The sequence below is a fragment of the Aethalodelphis obliquidens genome, unplaced genomic scaffold, assembly GCF_003676395.1.
Source record: "Aethalodelphis obliquidens isolate GAN/ISIS:26980383/991018 unplaced genomic scaffold, ASM367639v1 scaffold78, whole genome shotgun sequence".
Classification (NCBI taxonomy): domain Eukaryota; kingdom Metazoa; phylum Chordata; class Mammalia; order Artiodactyla; family Delphinidae; genus Aethalodelphis; species Aethalodelphis obliquidens.
In genome coordinates, this window is record NW_020838022.1 from 5,864,715 (window position 1) to 5,884,226 (window position 19,512).

At 42.1% G+C, this 19,512-nt stretch overlaps 1 protein-coding gene across 1 annotated transcript in view; it reads right to left on the reverse strand.

The window, feature by feature from the left end:
• The window catches only part of ADGRG4 (adhesion G protein-coupled receptor G4), a 71,304-nt gene that overhangs the window by 26,077 nt on the left and 25,715 nt on the right, over nucleotides 1-19,512 (reverse strand). Inside the window, 14 exon segments of the mRNA XM_027092461.1 lie at nucleotides 1,298-1,416; nucleotides 3,164-3,296; nucleotides 4,488-4,580; nucleotides 4,583-4,650; nucleotides 6,167-6,212; nucleotides 7,395-7,441; nucleotides 8,896-8,960; nucleotides 9,993-10,005; nucleotides 10,673-10,766; nucleotides 11,118-11,421; nucleotides 11,463-11,989; nucleotides 11,992-15,665; nucleotides 15,874-16,027; nucleotides 16,030-16,488. Coding sequence (XP_026948262.1) covers nucleotides 1,298-1,416; nucleotides 3,164-3,296; nucleotides 4,488-4,580; nucleotides 4,583-4,650; nucleotides 6,167-6,212; nucleotides 7,395-7,441; nucleotides 8,896-8,960; nucleotides 9,993-10,005; nucleotides 10,673-10,766; nucleotides 11,118-11,421; nucleotides 11,463-11,989; nucleotides 11,992-15,665; nucleotides 15,874-16,027; nucleotides 16,030-16,488 — 5,796 coding nt within the window.

Here is a 19,512-nt window from a genome sequence, read left to right on the forward strand (position 1 = left end):
TTGTCATACTAAGTGAAGTAAGTCAGACAGAGAAAGACACATACCATACGATATCACGAATATGTGGAATCTAAAATATGACACAAAAGAACTTACAAAACAGAAACAGACTCAGACTTAGAAAACAAACTTATGGTTACCAAAGGGGAAGGGGGAGGAGGGATAAGTTAGGAGTCTGGGATTAACAGATACAAACTACTGTATATAAAATATATAAACAACAATGTCCCTCTGTATAGTGCAGGGAACTCTACTCAATATCTTTTAATAACGTATAATGGAAAAGAATCTGAAAAAGAATATATATATTTACACATGTATAACTGAATCACTTTGCTGTACATTTGAAACTAACACATTGTAAATTAACTATACTTCAATTTTAAAAATACTAAAAGAAAAAAAAGGAAAACCATTAAAAAAATTAAAAAATAAAATAAAAATACTAAAAGAAATAAGACAAATAAGAAAAAAGTGAAATGATAATGTAAAGTCTAGCTTTATCAATTCAAAAAAATTTTGGCATAGCAAATAAAAGATAATTTATCTTGAAGAAAAGTATGACTGACCCAGCAATTCTACTTTTAGGAATTTATGCTTCAAGCATACCATACTTACACAAAATGACACATGCATGATATCCATTACAGCAGTATTTTAAAAGTAAAGTGTAATTATCAAGTTAAATTACCATCCGCAGGCAACGGTTAAAGAAATCAATTGTAGCATATTCATGCAGTTAATACAACTCAGTGAAAAAAAGAATGTATATTATATTATCATATACTAGTATGATAATATCTGCAATATAATGTTAAGAGGAAAAAGCAAGGTGCAGAACAGCATGTATAGCACGCTCCACTTTGCATACAAAAAGGGAAGAAGAATACACACACGCATTTCCTTATAGATGCATAGATATCTCCTCGGATACTAACTGAATGGCTGGGGTTAGCAGTGGGAGGGAGAGGTTTCACTGCATACACTTCTTTATTTTTTCAATATTGAACTATATGAAGCATTACCTATCAAAACTTTTAAAAAATTAAAATAAAACAAAAAATAATTAGCCAACAATTATAAAATAAAAAACATTATAAAACAGAAAACACTGACCGTTCTGACTTCTCATGCTCCACTCCCACCTCCACCAATGTAACTACCTCGTTTCGGAAATTGGATTGTTGTCAGGTAGGTTTTTCTGTGGGTGGTTTGCCTGTACTCTCTCTGGTCTCAGGTCAAGTAGACAAACTAACTGAGTTCCATTATTTCTCTAATGTGTACAGAACAGTCTTACCGTCACTTATTGTAATATTAGCAAGGTCCACAATCTTATTAGGAAGCGCTTGAAGCAATTTGCATTGTTTAAACTTTGGTTTTTCCCAGTGAGATTTGCCAGTGTTGATACTGATTGAGCTGAAAAAGAGAGGAGAGATAACAAAAAGCTTCATGGTTGGAAGATGAGGCCAGAATACTTTGAAAGCGAATGGTGAAGGAACACGGTGTGTCCTTGGCATGCCTCCCCTTTGCCCATTCCCAGCCTCCTGGCTGAGATAGCAAAGGTGGTAGCCCAGTGTTTGTACAGTGAAGAAAACTTTGCTCTTGGGGAGCAAGTGAATCTAGGGTCCCCATGCAGGAGGTATAAACAGGCAAGAGAGGCTGAGATGGAGCAGGGCCACATCCATCGGACCGAGAGTCAAGGCAGAGATTTTTGCCCCTCTGGACATGACTCCTACCCTCACTTTTGCCCCTTACCCTCATTTGAAGAGGGAATTCCTGTTAGAATTGTGGTCTCTATTTCAGCATATTAATTTACTCAAGGCAGTTAGTATAGCACCCTCTGTGACTCACTGGCCTTCATCATCCACCCTCCACTATGCCCCATCCAATTCAAGCCAGTTCATTTCAAATCAGCTAACACGTTTATTGGGAACCTTCTGTGTTCTAGGACTGGTAGTAGGTACTACAGACAAACAGGGCAAGGTCTCGTCCCTTGAGCTGGTAACTTGGTGCTTTGAGACTGTAAATGTAACTACATTTATTAGGCAAGATATGAGATGGAAAAAGTGTAGAAACAAAACAGAATCTGTTGAACCATCAATCAAGGAGAACTTATTGGCAACTTTTGAGCTGAGCTGGACGCTAAAAGGACAGAGATGGAGAAAGTGTCCCCCACTCCTCCAACCAAGCAGAGCAAATAGCACAAGCAGAGAAAGAGACGCAAGTCCAGAGTGGCAATGGCCCTTGTTGGCTGGAGTGCATGTTAGGGAAAGGAGCCTGCAGGTCTTGAGTACGTTAGGGGTTTGGACTTAATTCTTGAGGCAATATGGAACTGGAGTGGGAGATTGGAACGATGACAGCCATACGTTAGGAAAATCACGCTGGTGGAGTGTAGCTGGGGGGGTAGTGGGCAGTTAGAAGGCAAGGAGACTACTTTAATCGTAGGCACCCAGGGAGTGGCAGTGGGGTAGGAGAAGAAAGGGTAGATGTGAGCTCTGATTATGACCACAAAAGCTGCATGACTTGCTAAGTGATTAGATGCAGGCAGGAAGAGGTAGGACCCAGTCCAAGATGTCACCCTCCAAAAGAGAATTTTTAAGCTTTTGTCAAAACCTGCTGCCCCTCTGGCCTGCCCACTTAAGTTAATGGCATAAACCAGTAGCAGAGAGTAGGAAAAGAGGGGCTGATGATTTTAAAAAGGAAAATGTTAAAGTCAACAATAGAAGAGTGATTTAGTAAATTATTATGGCCCATCAACGAGGTAGCTTCTGAGGCAGGTTTTTGAAAAAGTCATTAAGAAGATGAATGTAAAGCATGGAAAACGTTTGATAAACCATTGAGTGAAAGGGTGAATGACATTAGTGCTATAAGGACGGTGAATACCACTACATACAATTTAAAGGGCATACGGTGAAAGGCCAAATGGAAAAATACAACTTAAAAAGAGCTGTGTTCAGGTCGTGGGATTATGGGAGATTTTTTTTTCTCTTCTGTTTTGAAATTTTTTCTGGAATGTTATTATATGGCATGTGTATGCTTAAGTAGGTCCACAAGGTAAAAGAAAGAAAGGGAGGGAGCATGCTCAAATGACATGGAAACATGCTCCCAATTAAGCAGACCTTTATGTATCTGAACTCTCAATTAGAACTCGGCTGGTACGTACCAGATTCTAGTAGCGTTTCCATCCTGATTTTTTCTGCATCTAGTTTGGGCTGTCTCGGTAGGGTGGGTTAAGAGCCACTTATATGTCCCTTTGTATTTAGAGGCTGTTTCTTCAGCTTTGCACTTTCTGGGCTCTACAGAGAAAATGTATGCACATTTGAAAGGGCAAAAGGCACTTAAAAGTTTCATGAACATCCATTATCACCCAACATTATTACCCTGCACATAAACACCAGCTAATAAAAGGGGAAAGTTTTCTACCAGGCAATTTAAACCAGGCTGAAAATAACATTAAATGGAATCTTTTTTTTTTTTTTTTAAATAAGGCTCCCAGTACGATCTCACATTTGGTCCTTTGCCTTAAAACTACCACTTGATGGGCCAGTTTTTCTGCTTTGGCTCTATTAAAATGGTACATAGGCATTGAAAAAAATCAAGCCACGCAAAGGGATGTAGAGTGATAAATCAAATCAGTCCCCACCTGCCGATTGCCTTCCTTTTGAGTGGCAGTTGTTAATGGTTTGAGGTGCAGTGACAGGAGGCTAAAGGCTGGCTTCTTTTTCTGGTGGCGCCTCCCTTCTTAATGGGCTCTGGGGTGGATTCGGTTTTAGTAAACTCAGTGTATTCGTCATCGGTAGTACAGACCAGGGTGCTCTGTTCTCTTGTTGATGCTGACGGCAAGGTTTTGCTGCCAAGTGTTGTCACATTAAGGGAGACATGTCCTGAGCTAAGTTTATGTGGTAAGGTCCTAGGGTTTTTTTTTTTTTTGCGGGGGGAGGTAGTTGTTTTGGCCACGCCACACCGCTTGCAGGATCTTAGTTCCCCGACCAGAGATCGAACCTGGGCCCACGTCAGTGAGAGCATGGAGTCCTAACCGCTGGACCACCAGGGAATTCCCAAGGTCCCAGTTTTCACTGACCACCCACGAGGTTTATGACCCTGATTCCAGAAATCAGGGTGGCCGGAGAAGTGGGCCAGCCAGCCTTGCCCAACCATCCCAGTTTTCTCTCTGAGTGAGGATGTAAGACGCCTTCTTCTCCCTCTCTGGTGTATTTAAGCAAGAGAAACAGTCCGCCCACTCCATTGATGAACTGGCCGCTGCTAATATCCAGAGCGGATCGATGGTCTCTGGTAACCCCTCTGGCACTCGTTTTTAAAGCTCTTCCAGGTGGAAAGGTTGCCAGGGCAAGATGAGCACTGAGGCTGTGGAAAGGAAATTGAAGACAGTTTCTCTCCCCCTCTGAAGGCAGAATCTCTTACTATGTATGCATTTGGAGCTTTATAACAAAGAGTGAATTTATATGGAAATACCCAATGGAAATTACCTCGTTTTTTCACTGCAACGTGTTCAGACTTTACTAATAACGTCAACTGATCTGGTGTGAAGTTTCCATGAGTGAGGTTGCCATGTATTTTCTTTTGATCCTGCTAATCAATTTGGTGGGCACTAAAGAAGAGTTGGCCTTTATGATGACCTGACAAGCACAGCTAAAAAGAAGAGCAAAAAAAAAAGATGTTGGAGTTATGGCCACAGAGTGCAACTTGGCCTGCGTTGCAGATGACTTAATTAGTAGTCCATAAATGTCAAGCATTTTACAGCTATTAAGTGGCAAATCTTAAGAAATGATGGAAGACAGCATATTGAAGTCATCTGATAAATTTTCTCGTATCCAAAACAAACAACTCAAAACCCATTTTCAAAAGAAGAGTCAGCAACATTTGCACTATGTTGAAATTGACTAGCCGTGCGATTTCTAGGAGTTTGTGATAATTAATAGGGAAGATGGAGTACTCAGGATTTATTACTTCAGAGAAAACCTTTTACCCTTCTGGTCTCTAATTTACCCATCATTACCGCAATAATAAGGCAAACAGGCACATGCTCAATTAGTCTATAAAGCTGCGTTCTGAAGAAGGCCTATTTCTATAATAGAATAATAATGATAATAACAGTAGCCAACATTTGTAGAGCTCTTGTTCTGCATGTTTTAATTCATGTTATCTTCACAAGAACTTTATGAGGTAGTGCTATTATTATCCCCATTCTACAGATGAAGGAACTGAGCCTTAGTCAAGGTCACAAAGACCTAATATTTCATTTCGGAATGTTCTGTCTACTAAAAGATATGTTATGAAAGAATAGGGCTGTCCTTAACCTCGATCTCTATAGCGAGGTCCTCAAACATTCTAAATTCCTCTACTCCTCCATTACTGAGCACATTTCAGATTCATAAACTTACCTATGCCTTTTCTCCATTTCCATTTGTAGATACATCTTTTGGAAGAACACATTTCCTATATTTCCTATCAGCTCTTGAAAGTCAGATGCGCCTGTGTTTACCTAAAATTTCTCTCTATGTCCAATCGAAGCCATGCCCCCCCCCATGACTGATCCATATTTGGTGAAGTCCCTGTTCATCCTACCCATTCCACTGGTACCTATCTTCTCAGCTTTCATCTTCTCAGTCTGAAGAGGACTCTTCTTTTTGAACCCTCTCCTCTTGCTGCAAGAGTAGAGCAGACCCTCTACCCTTAGCACCCTGAACATTTTAATGACCTTTCCATGAGCCTCCTATGGCTATATGTCCTTCTTGGGCTGCATCGAGCAGACCAGCAATAGCCAGTGTTCTGGGAGGAGCCAGACCACGGGTCTGAACAGGACCGAGGCTGCTTTCCATGTTGTTTTTCAATTTCCCTGCTCAGTATTTCCTGGACTTTTTTGATGACAATAAATGCTTTATTGACCTATCCCCAAATTATGACCACTTTGGACCCCATTTTCTCTTCACTACAAAGAGGCAGCAGGCAGGCTGTTAGGCTGTGCCGTGACCAACAAAAACAACTTATTTCGTGAAGGCAAGAGCCCATTTACAGCATCTGTAAAATAACCACCAGGTACTTTGATCTCCTTCTGACAACTCTGACCAACAGGCTACACATACAGAATTAAATGGAAGGAAAATCAGAACTAAATGTACCAGCTACGAATAAACTCAGCTCCTACCTGTATGGTACACGGGAAATTGTAGCCATTCCTTGCCCTTCTCTCTGTTTCAAATAACGCAAAAGAAAAGTACGTAGTCACTGAAATCTTTAAACAAACGTCACAATTGACTAGGGGGCTTATCGTTAACAACCACGATCGTAATTATACTTTACATTTATGTAACCCATTGCCATCTAAAAATCACCTGCAAAAACATCAATGCATTTAGTCCTGACACCAACACTGTAGGGTAGGTAATGCAGGGGTGGTCACCCCATTTTCTAGTCTCACAGAACTTAAATGATCTGCCCAGTATCCCACAGCTGATGGCTCACAGGATTTGGATCCAAACATGGCGATGATAATTTTAACACTAGCAAGATTTCACTGTACTCTATGTCCTGTACTAAGCACTGTATGTAAGTTATCTCGTTCCATCTTTCCAACAGCCCTGTGAAGAACGGTGATATTATTATCCTCATTTTACAGATGAGGAAACTGAGGCATAGGAAGTTTAATTAAGTTGCCCAAGGTCTCACAGTTAGGAAGTGGAAAAGCAGAGATTCTAACCCAGGCAGCCTGACTCTGGGGACCATATTATCACCAAAAGGTTTTTACATCTATTATTTGACAGGAATTTTACTTATGTGATGTTATCTATACTGTGTTCAATCTTTAAATTCTGACTCAGGTATTTACAGAGTGTATTTTAAATGATGGCAGATAATTTGGAATGCACTCTAGGCTTGACTGTATTTTGTATAGTCAAAATATTTGTCTCAGATTTAAACACCTTAAACCCTGGACGCATACTAATTCTTTCAGAATCTAACATTGTAAAGCTTTGAGGCACTGGAACAGATGATGGAAGATAGTTTTGTCACACTCTGGATTTATTACGTGAATGCCTGTCTTGCAAACAATTGTGTCACTCTTGGAAAAACCAGGCTTTTTTGCCAGATGTCTACAACCAAGAAATTCCATTTATCATTTACAATCCCCAAATCATTCCATACTACTGTAGCCCCCAAAATGTGCCTCAAAAAACTACCACATAGACAGTTCAGAAAAGCAGAGGATGGTTTTCTTAGTGGCTTCTTGTGCAGATCCCAAAGAAAGTAATGTAATTTGACCCTCAGTTATCACAACTGAACTTTGCCTGATAATATACACTTGAATGGAAGAGCTATTTAGCTATATCTAATCAGGTATAGGATGGGTCGCAAGTAGATTTGTTTTGAAAAATTACTTACAAACGTTCGGTCCGTGGTTATTTCTTCCTCAGTAGTGTCTCTGTACCAAAATCATCAAAAAATTATAGAAAAATGAAATATAGTACCAAATACATGAGGGAACAAGTTCAGGAGAAAGACAACTCAGGCAGAACAGTAACATCCACCAGCTTGGAATTCTCATAATACTAGGGCTCTAAGGAGACACTTTAAAAGAGCTGGGTCATTATTTGCACTCCAAAATGGTGGTAAGACTTTGCTTCAGCAATCCCACTTCTAGAAATCTATACCAGCTGGGGTGTATAAAATATATATACTAAAGTGAAGTAACTGAAATGTCCATCACTAAGGTAATTGGATAAATACACCAAGGCACACACATACAAAAGAATTCTACGCAGTCATCAAAATGAATAAGCTAGATCTGTATGTATTGGCCTGAGAGGATGTACATGAGGTATTCTAAAACAAGAAAAGAAAGTTGTAAAACAGTATGTAGAGTGGGAGCCCATTCTCTTAGTAAACACATGGCAACAAATCTAGAGAAATATATAAAATAAGCTGTTAACCAGAGTAGGTGGGGAAAGGGAGGTTTCTGAAGATTTTTGCTATCCATGCTATATATTTCTGTAAAGCTCTAAGATTTTACAATGACCACATATTACCTTGGTGATAAAGAGAAATCATAGACACAGTTCTTTAAAAGAATGTTGTATACTCCAGACATTTCCAATTTTCTTTTAATAACCTATCATGGATTTACTTCCATTACATTCTATGAACCTTCTTGAACCCATTTGTGTTTGAACACGCAAAAGAAACCAAAATCCCAGGGTATGGAAGACAGGCAGTCACATTCAATGTTTTAAAAAATCAGCTTACTATGGTATACCAGAACCATGCTTATTTTTCAAAGGGATTCTTCTGGATGTCCCTTTGACAGGGGGCTAGTATACATGCAGGGCAGGAGCAGAGAAAATAGTTCTCAGATGACCAGTTGCCTTTGTCATGGTCTTCTGGATACTACTCAGTGCCTGCCAATTTCACTGCAATCACCTCTCCAAATCTGTGCCCCAGCCAGGTCTTGAACTAATCAGCATTCCTTACTCACTTTAAACATTTCAAGTTCCCTTGGAATTTCTAATTCCTGAAAGTGCATTATCCAAAAGTAAAAGGCCTTATAAATCCTCATGCAATGGCCATCCCTGGCCTTTCATCCCTTTAAGACATGATTTTTTTCCCTTAAGTCACACAATCATAGCATATTAAAGCTAAAAGTGGTATTAGGGGTAACTGAGTCCAATTCTACTGTTTCCCCTATTTACTTTCTTCTGTTTTGTTCTCCCATTGGCTTTATACCCTAGTAATAATACAAACTTCTTTCTCATTCCAAAGAGAACTTACACTCAGAAGGGAAGATGAAACTCAAAATGCAGCAGTCTCTAAATCTCAGACAAAAACAAAGGAAATCCCCTTGGGATAGAAACAGACCCACAGTGGATGACACTCACATACCTGCTTTTAATTTGAACAGCCAGATTAGCAAGGACAGATTCACTGTCCTGAAATATAGAAGTCAACTGTAAAAGATAAGACATATCAGTTTGAGGACTCCTGCTGCTCTTTCTTAACCCAGCAGCGTTACCTGAGATGATGTGATCATTAAGCTGCATTCATTATTTCAGTTGGTTCAACATCTCCATCTCTCCACTCAGCTTTTCAATTTACATTTTACCTATTTTTATGGGCTGAACTGTGTCCCCCCCAAATTCATGTTGAAGCTCTAACCCCTTCATGTGACTGTATTTGGAAATAGGGCCTTTAAGGAGGTAATTAAGGCTAAATGAGGTCATAAGGGTGGAGCCCTAATCTGATAGGACTGGTGTCCTTATAAGAAGAGGAAGAGACACCAGAGATCTCTCTTTCTCTGCGTGCACACACACAGAAAATGCCATGTGGGAGGACACAGTGAGGTGGCCATCTACAAGCCAAGGAGACACGCCTCACCAGAAACCAACCCTGCCAGCACCATGATTTTGGACTTCCAAGCTCCAGAACTGTAAGAAAATAAATGTCTGTAAAATAACATACACATAACTGAACCACTTTGCTATACACCCGAAGCTGACCCAGCATCGTAAGTCAACTATACCACAATTAAAAAGAAAACAAAAGAAAAGCCTGTCATTTAAACCACCTAGTGCATCATATTTTGTTATGGCAGCCCTGGTGGATGAATACACCCCCACCCCCATTTTCAAGCACTTATAATCATGTCGTATATACTTGAAAATAAATGCTGATGGGGAGAGAGGGAAAACAGACATCATCGTTTACTGTTGGTGGGAGGTCACTTAGTGATAGCTATTAAAATGTGAAACATTCATGTCCTTTGATCCAGCTATTCCAGTTCTAGGAATTTATCCTACAGAAATACTCAAGTGCCCCCCAAATTTATTGCAAGGGCATCATTGTCAGCATTGTTTCCAAATAGAGAAAAAAATAGAAACAACTTAAATGTCCACAAAAAGATGCCTGGATTAAAAAGAAATACTACAATACAACGATCCAGTGAAATCCTGTTAAAGTATATGAGGTAGATCTATATTTACCAGCATGAATGTGCTCAAAGATACAGGGTTAAGTGAAAAGAAAGCAAGTTGCAGAATAGCGTAATTACTGATTCTAATTACTTTTGTAAAGGAACACACATGTATCACTGTTATTATATGTATAGAAAAAATCTGAAAGAATATACTTGAAACTGGTAAGAGCAGTTAATACAAGAAGCAATATCAGGGAGGATATTTACTTTCTGGGTTTCAGATTTTAGTCTCTGAATTTTTTACGTATTACTCTTATTATCAGAAAAATGTAAGGATAACTGAAACATCTCTTATGTAAAAGAGAGAAGAAATGAAAATGCAGAAAACAAAAATATTTTAAGTATAATGGCATACGCTATGTTATCACGGCTCTCCTAGGTTCCCCAAATAGGGAAATTTGGCAAAGACCCAGAATTCATGTCAGTGGAGGGAAATATACAGTTCTAAACCAATTAAAATAATAACATCCCATAAAAGCTTTTAGCATTTGCACTATGAAAGTGAGACCTCATACATCCTCATGGTGTTGATTACAGAGTGGATAAATTTGCAGCAAAAATAATCAAAACCAATTTGCTGTGAAATGTATTATGGGTAGAAAAAAAGTGTAGCCTAGTTTTAATCTACTCAGTCATATTTTTTTCACGTATTTTTTATGTAGCACAAATATTCAAAAGATTATTTACCAATTTTTTGCAAATTCTTTTACAACCCTGGTAATAGGGATCCTTAGCTCTTCATCAAAGACAGAGAAGCTCATTTCAATATTGTAGAAGGAAACTGTAATTAAAAATAAGGAGATTAGGGCTTCCCTGGTGGCGCAGTGGTTGAGAGTCCGCCTGCCGATGCAGGGGACACGGGTTCGTGCCCCGGTCTGGGAAGATCCCACATGCCGCGGAGCAGCTGGGCCCGCAAGCCATGGCCGCTGAGCCTGCGCGTCTGGAGCCTGTGCTCAGCAACGGGAGAGGCCACAACAGTGAGAGGCCCACGTACTACAAAAAATAAATAAATAAATAAGAAATACCTGTACCCTTCTTTTTACCTTTCTGCCTTCAGAGAACTGGCTCCCTTGGAGAACACACATCCCATTGTGCATGCATTCTGTGATGCCACATATATTGCGGAACATACCTTTGGACTTAACAGCAATCGGTGAAGTCAAAGTTTCCATAGATAAAAAGGAAGGTGTGGAGTCAGGCCAGGTTGTCTCAAAAGACGAAGACGTTAGTGAAGACACACTTGCTGTACAAGGATGTGTTACTCCAGTGGATATGAGTGGAGATGGGGCTCCAGTAGCAGTGGATGTAGTGGTGGCTATATTTAGAACGGAGTCCTGTGTGGGCTTAGGAGGAACTAATGTCGGGGATGCTGATGCAGCTGGGATTCTGCTCCACGTAGATGTTGTTGTAGGGCTAGGTAGAAGCATAGCACCAATAGACCGGGTGCGGTCAATTCAACCATTCAACCATTATTAACCATTTGGGATGTAGGAGGAAAAGAAGTCTTTGGAGTAGAGAACTCGGCTTCAATACTTTGAGGTGAAAACAGAAATGATGTCAAAGAGGGTGGAGCTGTACTGGATGGAATCCAGGGAGGGTATGAAGCAGGTGCATTCACAGACGTGGCACCTTTTGTCCCGGCTGTTGAAGTATTTTCTGACAAGGAAGTCATCTTTTCTGTACTTGAAGAGTGGTAAGTGGTGGCTTTTACACTTTTTGTGGGTCCAGGAGTGCTCTTAAAGCCAGTCAAAGAGGGGGAAACCTGAATATTCAAGGAAGTGTGGGGATTTTCTGAGGGAGTAGATGAAAGCACACTTTCAGGGGTGGCAATTCTGGAATAAGTATTTGTGAGAACCGTTACTTTACCACTGCTTACAGTAGACAGAGAGCTATTAGTAATCCCAGAGAATATGCCCAGAGTGGAGGCCTCATATCGTTGTGATGGTTGTCGTGTTGTTGATAGAAACGGTGAAAATGTGGTCTTTGGAATGGAAGAAATAGCTTCATGTTCTTAGAACTGAATAGAGGAGAGGCAGGCGTGCTTACGAATGTAGTCACTAGCCCAGCCATTATAGTGGTTGGAATAGTTTTCACAGAAGGAGAAGTTGGCTCTGTTGGGGAGGATAAGGATGTAGGTGTGATCCTGGAGGACACCTCGGTTATTTCTGAAGTAGTGAAAGCACAGGAAGCCACAGTGCTTTTTGAAGTAGACCCAGCATATGTCACAGGTGTGACATCCAATGTCGATGTTTGCACGGTCATAGAAGGCCCTGGGGGTAATTGAAGACAATAAGTATAGAATGATCCAGCTGTTGTGGAAGCATCAGAAGAAACAGCAGAAGGTGGAAGCGCAGAGTCATTAGCTGACATTGAGGACATCTCAGCCACAGGCCCAGAAGTGGCTACAGAAAAACTTTTCAAACAATCTGCGAGCGCTGTTTTAGAAGATTCAGTCATTAGTACCGTGGGAGTGTCAGAAACGCTTTTGGAGGTGAAGGCAGTGACACTAACTGGCCGTGGGGACCTCTGGTAGATGGGAATGGACGTTGCCATAGCGGTTTTCCCAAGAAGTGCTGTAGGTACGTTTGGAGCAGAAAGGGCTGTAGCGATCCTGTCAGGAGACATAGTTGTAAAATTGGCATTAGATAGTCAAGCTGTGGAAAGAGACGGAGTCTCAGGGGAGGTCTGTGTGCTTTCAGAAATAGGAGAGGCAACTGAAGACACATCAGGTTGAGTCCTAGATGAAAGCAAGTGTGAAGGAGCTGTGTTATTGTTTACAGGATTTGATATCCTGGTTGTCCCAGAAGTTATGGTATCTGCAGATGAAGTATCCTGGCGGTGTGAGAACGGGTGAGTCACAGAGGTAGTGCTTACTACCTTTTTCTCAGTCCTGGGAGTATATACTGAGAGGGCACTCATGCTCTCTTTTTCAGGAGACAAAAGCGTGGTCATTGTCAGAGCTTGTGAAGGGAGAGCTGTTTTCCCAAGACTGGGAGGCGTTTCTGAAATGTGGACATCTGCTGTTGAGGTAGGTGGAGTGTGCGCGCTCCCAGAAGTGGGAGATGAAGTTGGACTCTCATTAGGTGGAGTCACAAACGGAGTCTCTGAAAGTGAATGTGTTTGGTGACTGGAAATTTTTGTGCCCTCAGCAAATCCTGTGTCTGTCATTTCCGAGGATGAAGTACTGTGGGAGTCTGAAATAAGAGGATTCTTTGATGAGGACATTTCTGTCACCTTCAGAGTTCTAGGGGTCTTTCCCAGGGAGGTGGTCATCCGCTCCTTGTCAGAAGATAAGGTAGAAATGTCAGTCACTAATAAGGTGGGGACCAGTGTGTTTACAGGATGTGTGGAAGATTGAGAAATGTGACCGTAGAGTGAAGTAATAAGCTTGTTGACGGAGGTGTGTGAGGGCATAGTGTCATCAACAATGGAAGTGTCTGTGGTGCCGGTAGCCAAGCTAACAACATGTCCACTACCACTGAAAGTGTATGGAAAGCTGAGAGCAGGGGTAGAAGTCTCCTCCACTTGAGCTACGGGTTGGGTTGCTAATGGTGTAGACATAGTTGAGGTTACATGAGTGGAGGACACAACAGGAGTGCTGTCAGGGAGAGCTTTAGAGCAGCCAAGAGTGGGTGTGGAAGGGGTTACTGTGTCAGCTGACGGGGACAGAATGGTGGTCTCAGCCTTAGTTGCCACAGGAGTGGGAGGCCTCAGCGAGGGGACTCGAGTTTCTGCCAGAGAGGGAACCGCCGTGGGTGTCATACTGACAGAGATCCCTGTGGCCTCTGAAGTGGTGTGGATGGAGTCTCTGTGGGAAGGCACGGTACCGCTGGTTGTGGAAGTGCTCTGATCCAATGGCGGCATCGATGCTGTGGTCACTGCAGCTGATGACAGAGTTGAGATATCTGAGGGCAGAGATGTGGAGGAAGCCCTGGCCAATGTAGAAGGCCCAGGCATGGTAACCTTAGTCTCCTCAGACAGCACCATAGAGGTGACAGCAGAGACATTAACCGGCAGTGAGAACACAAGGGTAATAGGCACAGGGGCTGCTGAGGAATGCGTGGCTATAGGCTGTGGAAACAAGGCACCAGCAGTCAAGGACATAGCCGTCCTGTCTGTAGGGATAGTGGCAAAACTCATCCTCAGTATTCTTGTGGTGGAAGCACCCAGGGGTTCAGAAAATGTCTCTGTGCTCCCACAAGTGGGAGATGGGGCTGGATTCCCCTCAGGTAGAGTCTCTGAAGTCCAATGTGCTGTGTAGATGTGGGTGGAATTAAAGATTTCTGTAGTTCCATGAGGTGAATTCTTAGGCGTGGTTTTCACCGATTTTGTAGAAAGCCAACTTTCTCTCGCTTCAGTAGTTGCAGTTGTATTATCCAATTGGGTAGTCAGCTTCTCCATATCAGGAAGTGGGGAAACAGATTCATCTGTTGCTTCCAGTATCGTTGCAAATGGAGAAACCTCGGTTGTCGCTGCTACAGTCGATTTTCCCTTAAGAAAATGGGAAGTGGTTTCTTTCCTTGTCACAGCAGTTCTGAATCTTTGTGCTGTTGCAGACTCTGCAACAGGGGCTATTGTCTCTCCAGATGCAATTGTACCATTTGTCTCTGTTTGTATTTTCTTAGAAGCACTCTCCTCAGTAGAAAAATTTGGTTCAACATAAGCAAGGGTAGATATTCTATCTACTGGTGGAACAACTGTCTCCCTTCGTGTTGAAAGAAGTTCATTTCCAGCTACTGTGGACATAGAGGTGGGTTTTAGTAGTAAACTGGTAAGTTTACACTCAGGCAGTTTGGTTACAGATGTGGCTCCAGAAACTGTGGAGAAATTAGCAAACCACGGAGATGTCAATTTGGATAGAACTGCTGTATATCTGTCGGTAGTAACATCAGCGGTGGTAGTGGCCTCACTCTCTGTGGATGCTTCTGGTTGGACGATAATATTAGCAGTTGTGGATGAATGCTCTGTATTAGAAGTACTCCCATGGAATGCTGATGTCAACAGGGTCTGTTCTGGCCTGGAAGTCCAAATGATCTCATTGGTGGAGGATAGATGGTTACCTTCATCAGTTACTGATGTGGGACCAGACTCAGACACCTTGGATGTGGAAGCTGATCTAGTGTAAATCAGAGAAAGCATGTTTTCACCACTGGGGGGTGTATTCTGGGTATATACTGGCCCAGTGATTGTGGGGTAAAGCATAGTTCCAGCCACTGTAGGTGCAAGTGTGATCCCAGTAGTCAAGGCTGCATGTGTAGTCTCAGCATCAATAACTGTCTGTACACTCTGAGCTCTGGTGAATGGAGAGGATGTCCTAAAAGAAAGGGCCACGGAAGAGGCCTCTTTTGGCACAGAGGTAGATATTGTGCCCTCCACTCTGGGTGAAGAGACATCCTGGAAATTTGTAAATGCCGGCTCTGTTTCAACTGTTCTTAGCGCAGGTGTCATTTCAATAGACCTAGTTGAATAAACTGTAAAGGGTATTTCCATATCAGTTGTTGCCAATGTGGATGCCGTCTGATTTCTAGGAAATACAGAATCCACTGGAACAGCTGTGGAGAGGAGCACAGACTCAGGTGGCAGTGCTGATGCAGTCCCAACGTGAGTAGTTGTAGCTGAAGTCTGGTCCACCGTGGACTGAGGTACACTTCCAGCAGCTGTAGATGCAAGAAACTCCTGGCTAGGGCTTCCCTGGTGGCGCAGTGGTTGAGAGTCCGCCTGCCGATGCAGGGGACACGGGTTCGTGCCCCGGTCCGGGAAAATCCCACATGCCACGGAGCGGCTGGGCCCGTGAGCCATGGCCGCTGAGCCTGCGCGTCCGGAGCCCGTGCTCCACAATGGGAGAGGCCACAACAATGAGAGGCCTGCGTACCACAAAAAAAAAAAACTCCTGGCTAGCTGTGGAGATAGGGAGTGCCCCCATACCTGTGGATTTGGGTCAAGATGTTGTAGACATGGATATCGACTCAATAGATGAGAATAAATATGTTGTCCTCCTAACAGCCGACTGAGATCCAGTCACTGAAGTTTTGAATGTAATTAACTCTTGGTAAATCCAGATGTGTACAGAAAACTAGTAGCTACTGTTGGATGAAAGGTCTCAGTAGCAATGGATTCAGCCATTTTTGTTGTCCTTGTGCTCTCTGAAGATGGGGATTTACTTATTTTCATGGAATTGGCAGTAGGGCCTATGGAGGTACTCTTGGTAGACAGAGCAATGGCTGCTGAAGTAGACGAAACGTCTGCTGCGAATGTAGCTGTCTCAGCTATGGATGTCTTTTTAAAAATTGGTGCAGTCATTGTTTCCAGAGGTGGAGATGTTGTATTGGAATACGATCTGGTTGTATAATCAGTTGCAAATACAGGCATGCTTTTAGACTCCACGGTAGAAGAATAGACCGTCTTTTGTGGTTTTAGTCCAGTAACTTGGAGTGGTGTTGTCAAATCTATTTGCTGTGAAAGAGTTGTAGTTGTTTCCTGAATTGCTATATTTTCAGAAACAACTGAAAAATTACAAAGCATGTGTCACTTGGATGTCACTTGGATTCAACTTTAGAAGTCAGAGACAATTTAAGAAACAGCTCTATAATGGTTTTTCACATTTTTAAGAGGAGATAAGTATCAGATATAAATCAAATCATGTGATTACAGCTGACCCTTGAATTATAGGGTTTGAACTGTGTGGGTCCACTTATACGCAAATTTTTTTTCAATAGTAAATACTACAGTACTACACAATCCACGGTTGGCTGAATCCTCAGATGCGGAAGAGCGGATATGGAGAAAGCACAGATACAGAGGGCCAACTATAAGTTGTAATGGGGGGACTTCACCGGTGGTCCAGTTGTTAAGTCTCTGCGCTTCCACTGCAGGGGGTGCAGGGTTCAAATTAAGATCCCACATGCCACGGGGCGCAGCCAAAACAAAAAAATTGTAACGTGATTTTCCCTGCTCTGGAGGGTTGACATTCCTAATCTCCACATTGTTGATTTTTCTTTCTTTCTTTCTTTCCTTCTTGTTTTATTTCTTTCTTTCCTTCCTTCCTTCCTTCTTTCTTTTTTTTTACTTGGTTTTTCTTAAGATGATTTTCTACTTTCCAAAATCTATATATGGTTCTCATAATGCCCTGGTTAAGTAACAGGTAGAAGGATATCCATTCCATCGTGTCTCCATAAAAAAATATAGGCACTCCTAAAAGAGGGGTGCATACTAGAGTAGCACACTGAGTGAGAGGATTAACTTTGGGAAATGAACCAATTTCTTGAAAGACAAGTGGTCAAACTCGCTTAAGAAGAAATAGATGACTTGAATGGTCCTATATCTATTACAGAAATTGGATTGTGTGGTTAAAGTCTTCCCAAAAAAGGAGGACCAGCTTTGGATTCAAATAGATGTATTTTTAAATCCTGGCTCCCTCATTTATTCATTATGTAATCATGGACTAGTTAATTAACCTCTCTGTGTTTCAATTTCCTCCTCTGTAATGTGAGATAATAACACCGACCTTAAAAAATTGTTTTGAGAATTGAGTTAATGCATGTAAAATATTTAGCATAGCACCTGGCATATAGGAAGTGCTCAAAAAATGATTAACTGTTGTCAAATGCCTATTATTCATCTCAGTACTATAAACTGAAAATGTTTTGATCTGGGACCCCAAGATTAAAATTTCTTTAACATATGCCATTTATGTGTATATATTTACCAATAATGTATACATATGTATAATAAATTTACATTATGTACATTATAAACATATGCCAAAAGAATATGCCAAAAGAATATGATAGGGCTTCCCTGGTGGTGCAGTGGTTGAGAGTCCGCCTGCGATGCAGGGGACACGGGTTCGTGCCCTGGTCCGGGAAGACCCCACATGCCGCGGAGCGGCTGGGCCCGTGAGACATGGCCGCTGAGCCTGCGCGTCCGGAGCCTGTGCTCCACAATGGGAGAGGCCACAACAGTGAGAGGCCCGTGTACCACACACACACACAAAAGAATATGATAAAAATAAATATAAACAGAAGTTTCACGATATTTTCTTCCTGCATTCTAATGTAATGATGGGCACAGTCACACAGGAGGATAAATTAGTATGTCTATATATTCATGATCACCAACTTCAAATAAGCTTTTCACACTGCCCATCCAGCCTACCACTTTTCTCTGGTCAATTTATGCTCCTACTCTCTGCAATAACTACTGAAAACCTTCCCCATTCTCAAACTTTACCCTCACATGTTTATCAAGTAACCTTTTCCTCTTATTTCATAGGAAAAAACAAAGGAAGTCATCAGGTAGAAACTTAGCTGTGCTGCCGTCTCAGAAAGCTGACACCAACAGTCATCCCTCCTTTCCCTAAGGAGCCTTCCCCTTCCTGATTTAAAACATGTTCCAGTCTGTTGCAATAAAACATAAAAAACCCCGGGCTTCCCTGGTGGCGCAGTGGTTAAGAATCCGCCTGCCAATGCAGGGGACACGGGTTCGAGCCCTGGCCCGGGAAGATTCCCACATGCCGTGGAGCAACTAAGCTCGTGTGCCACAACTACTGAGCCCATGTGCCACAACTACTGAAGCCCGTGCTCTGCAACAAGAGAAGCCACCACAGTGAGAAGCCTGCACACCGCAACGAAGAGTAGCCCCCGCTCGCCACAAATAGAGGAAGCCATGCACAGCAACAAAGAACAAAAGCAGCCAAAAATAAATAAATAAGATTTTAAAAAATCCACATCCTTCTGCAGGTACTGCCCTGTCACTCTGCTCCCCATCACACCCAAACTTCTTTAAAGAAAATTGATCTCTACTGGCTGTCTTCATGCTCCCCTGACCCATTCTTTAGCCCACAGTAATCTGGCTTCTGCCATCATCATTCAACTGAACAGCACTCACCAAGGCCACCAATGGCCTCCATGTAGACAGATACAATGGATACTTTTTCAGTCCTCATCTCACTTGACCTTTCAACAGCTTTTGATAATGTTGACCACTCCCTCCTTCTTAAGATACTCTTTGAGTTGACTTCTATGACATAACGCACTCTTGGTTTTTCTCCTACTTCTCTGGCCACTCCTTCTGGCTATCACCTTTGCAGACACATCCTATTTCACCTGGCCATTAAATATCAGGGTTCCCCAAGGCTTGGTCCCAGCACCTCTTTTCTTCTCACTCTATAATTTCTTTTTTTTAATTAATTAATTATTTTGGCTGCACCAGGTCTTAGTTGACACATGCGGGCTCCTTAGTTGTGGCGTGCGAACTCTTAGTTGCAGCATGCATGTGGGATCTAGTTCCCCAACCAGGGATCGAACCTGGGCCCCCTGCATTGGGAGCACAGAGTCTTACCCACTGCGCCACCAGGCAAGTCCCTCTATAGTTTCTTCACATCTGGGATTCCAACTTACACATATACACAGATGAATCTCCAAGTTATATCTCTAGATCAGATCTCTATTCTGAGCTCCACATTTACATGACTAATTGCTCACTTGACATCATCTCTTGGATATCTCATTAACACCTCAACTCAATAT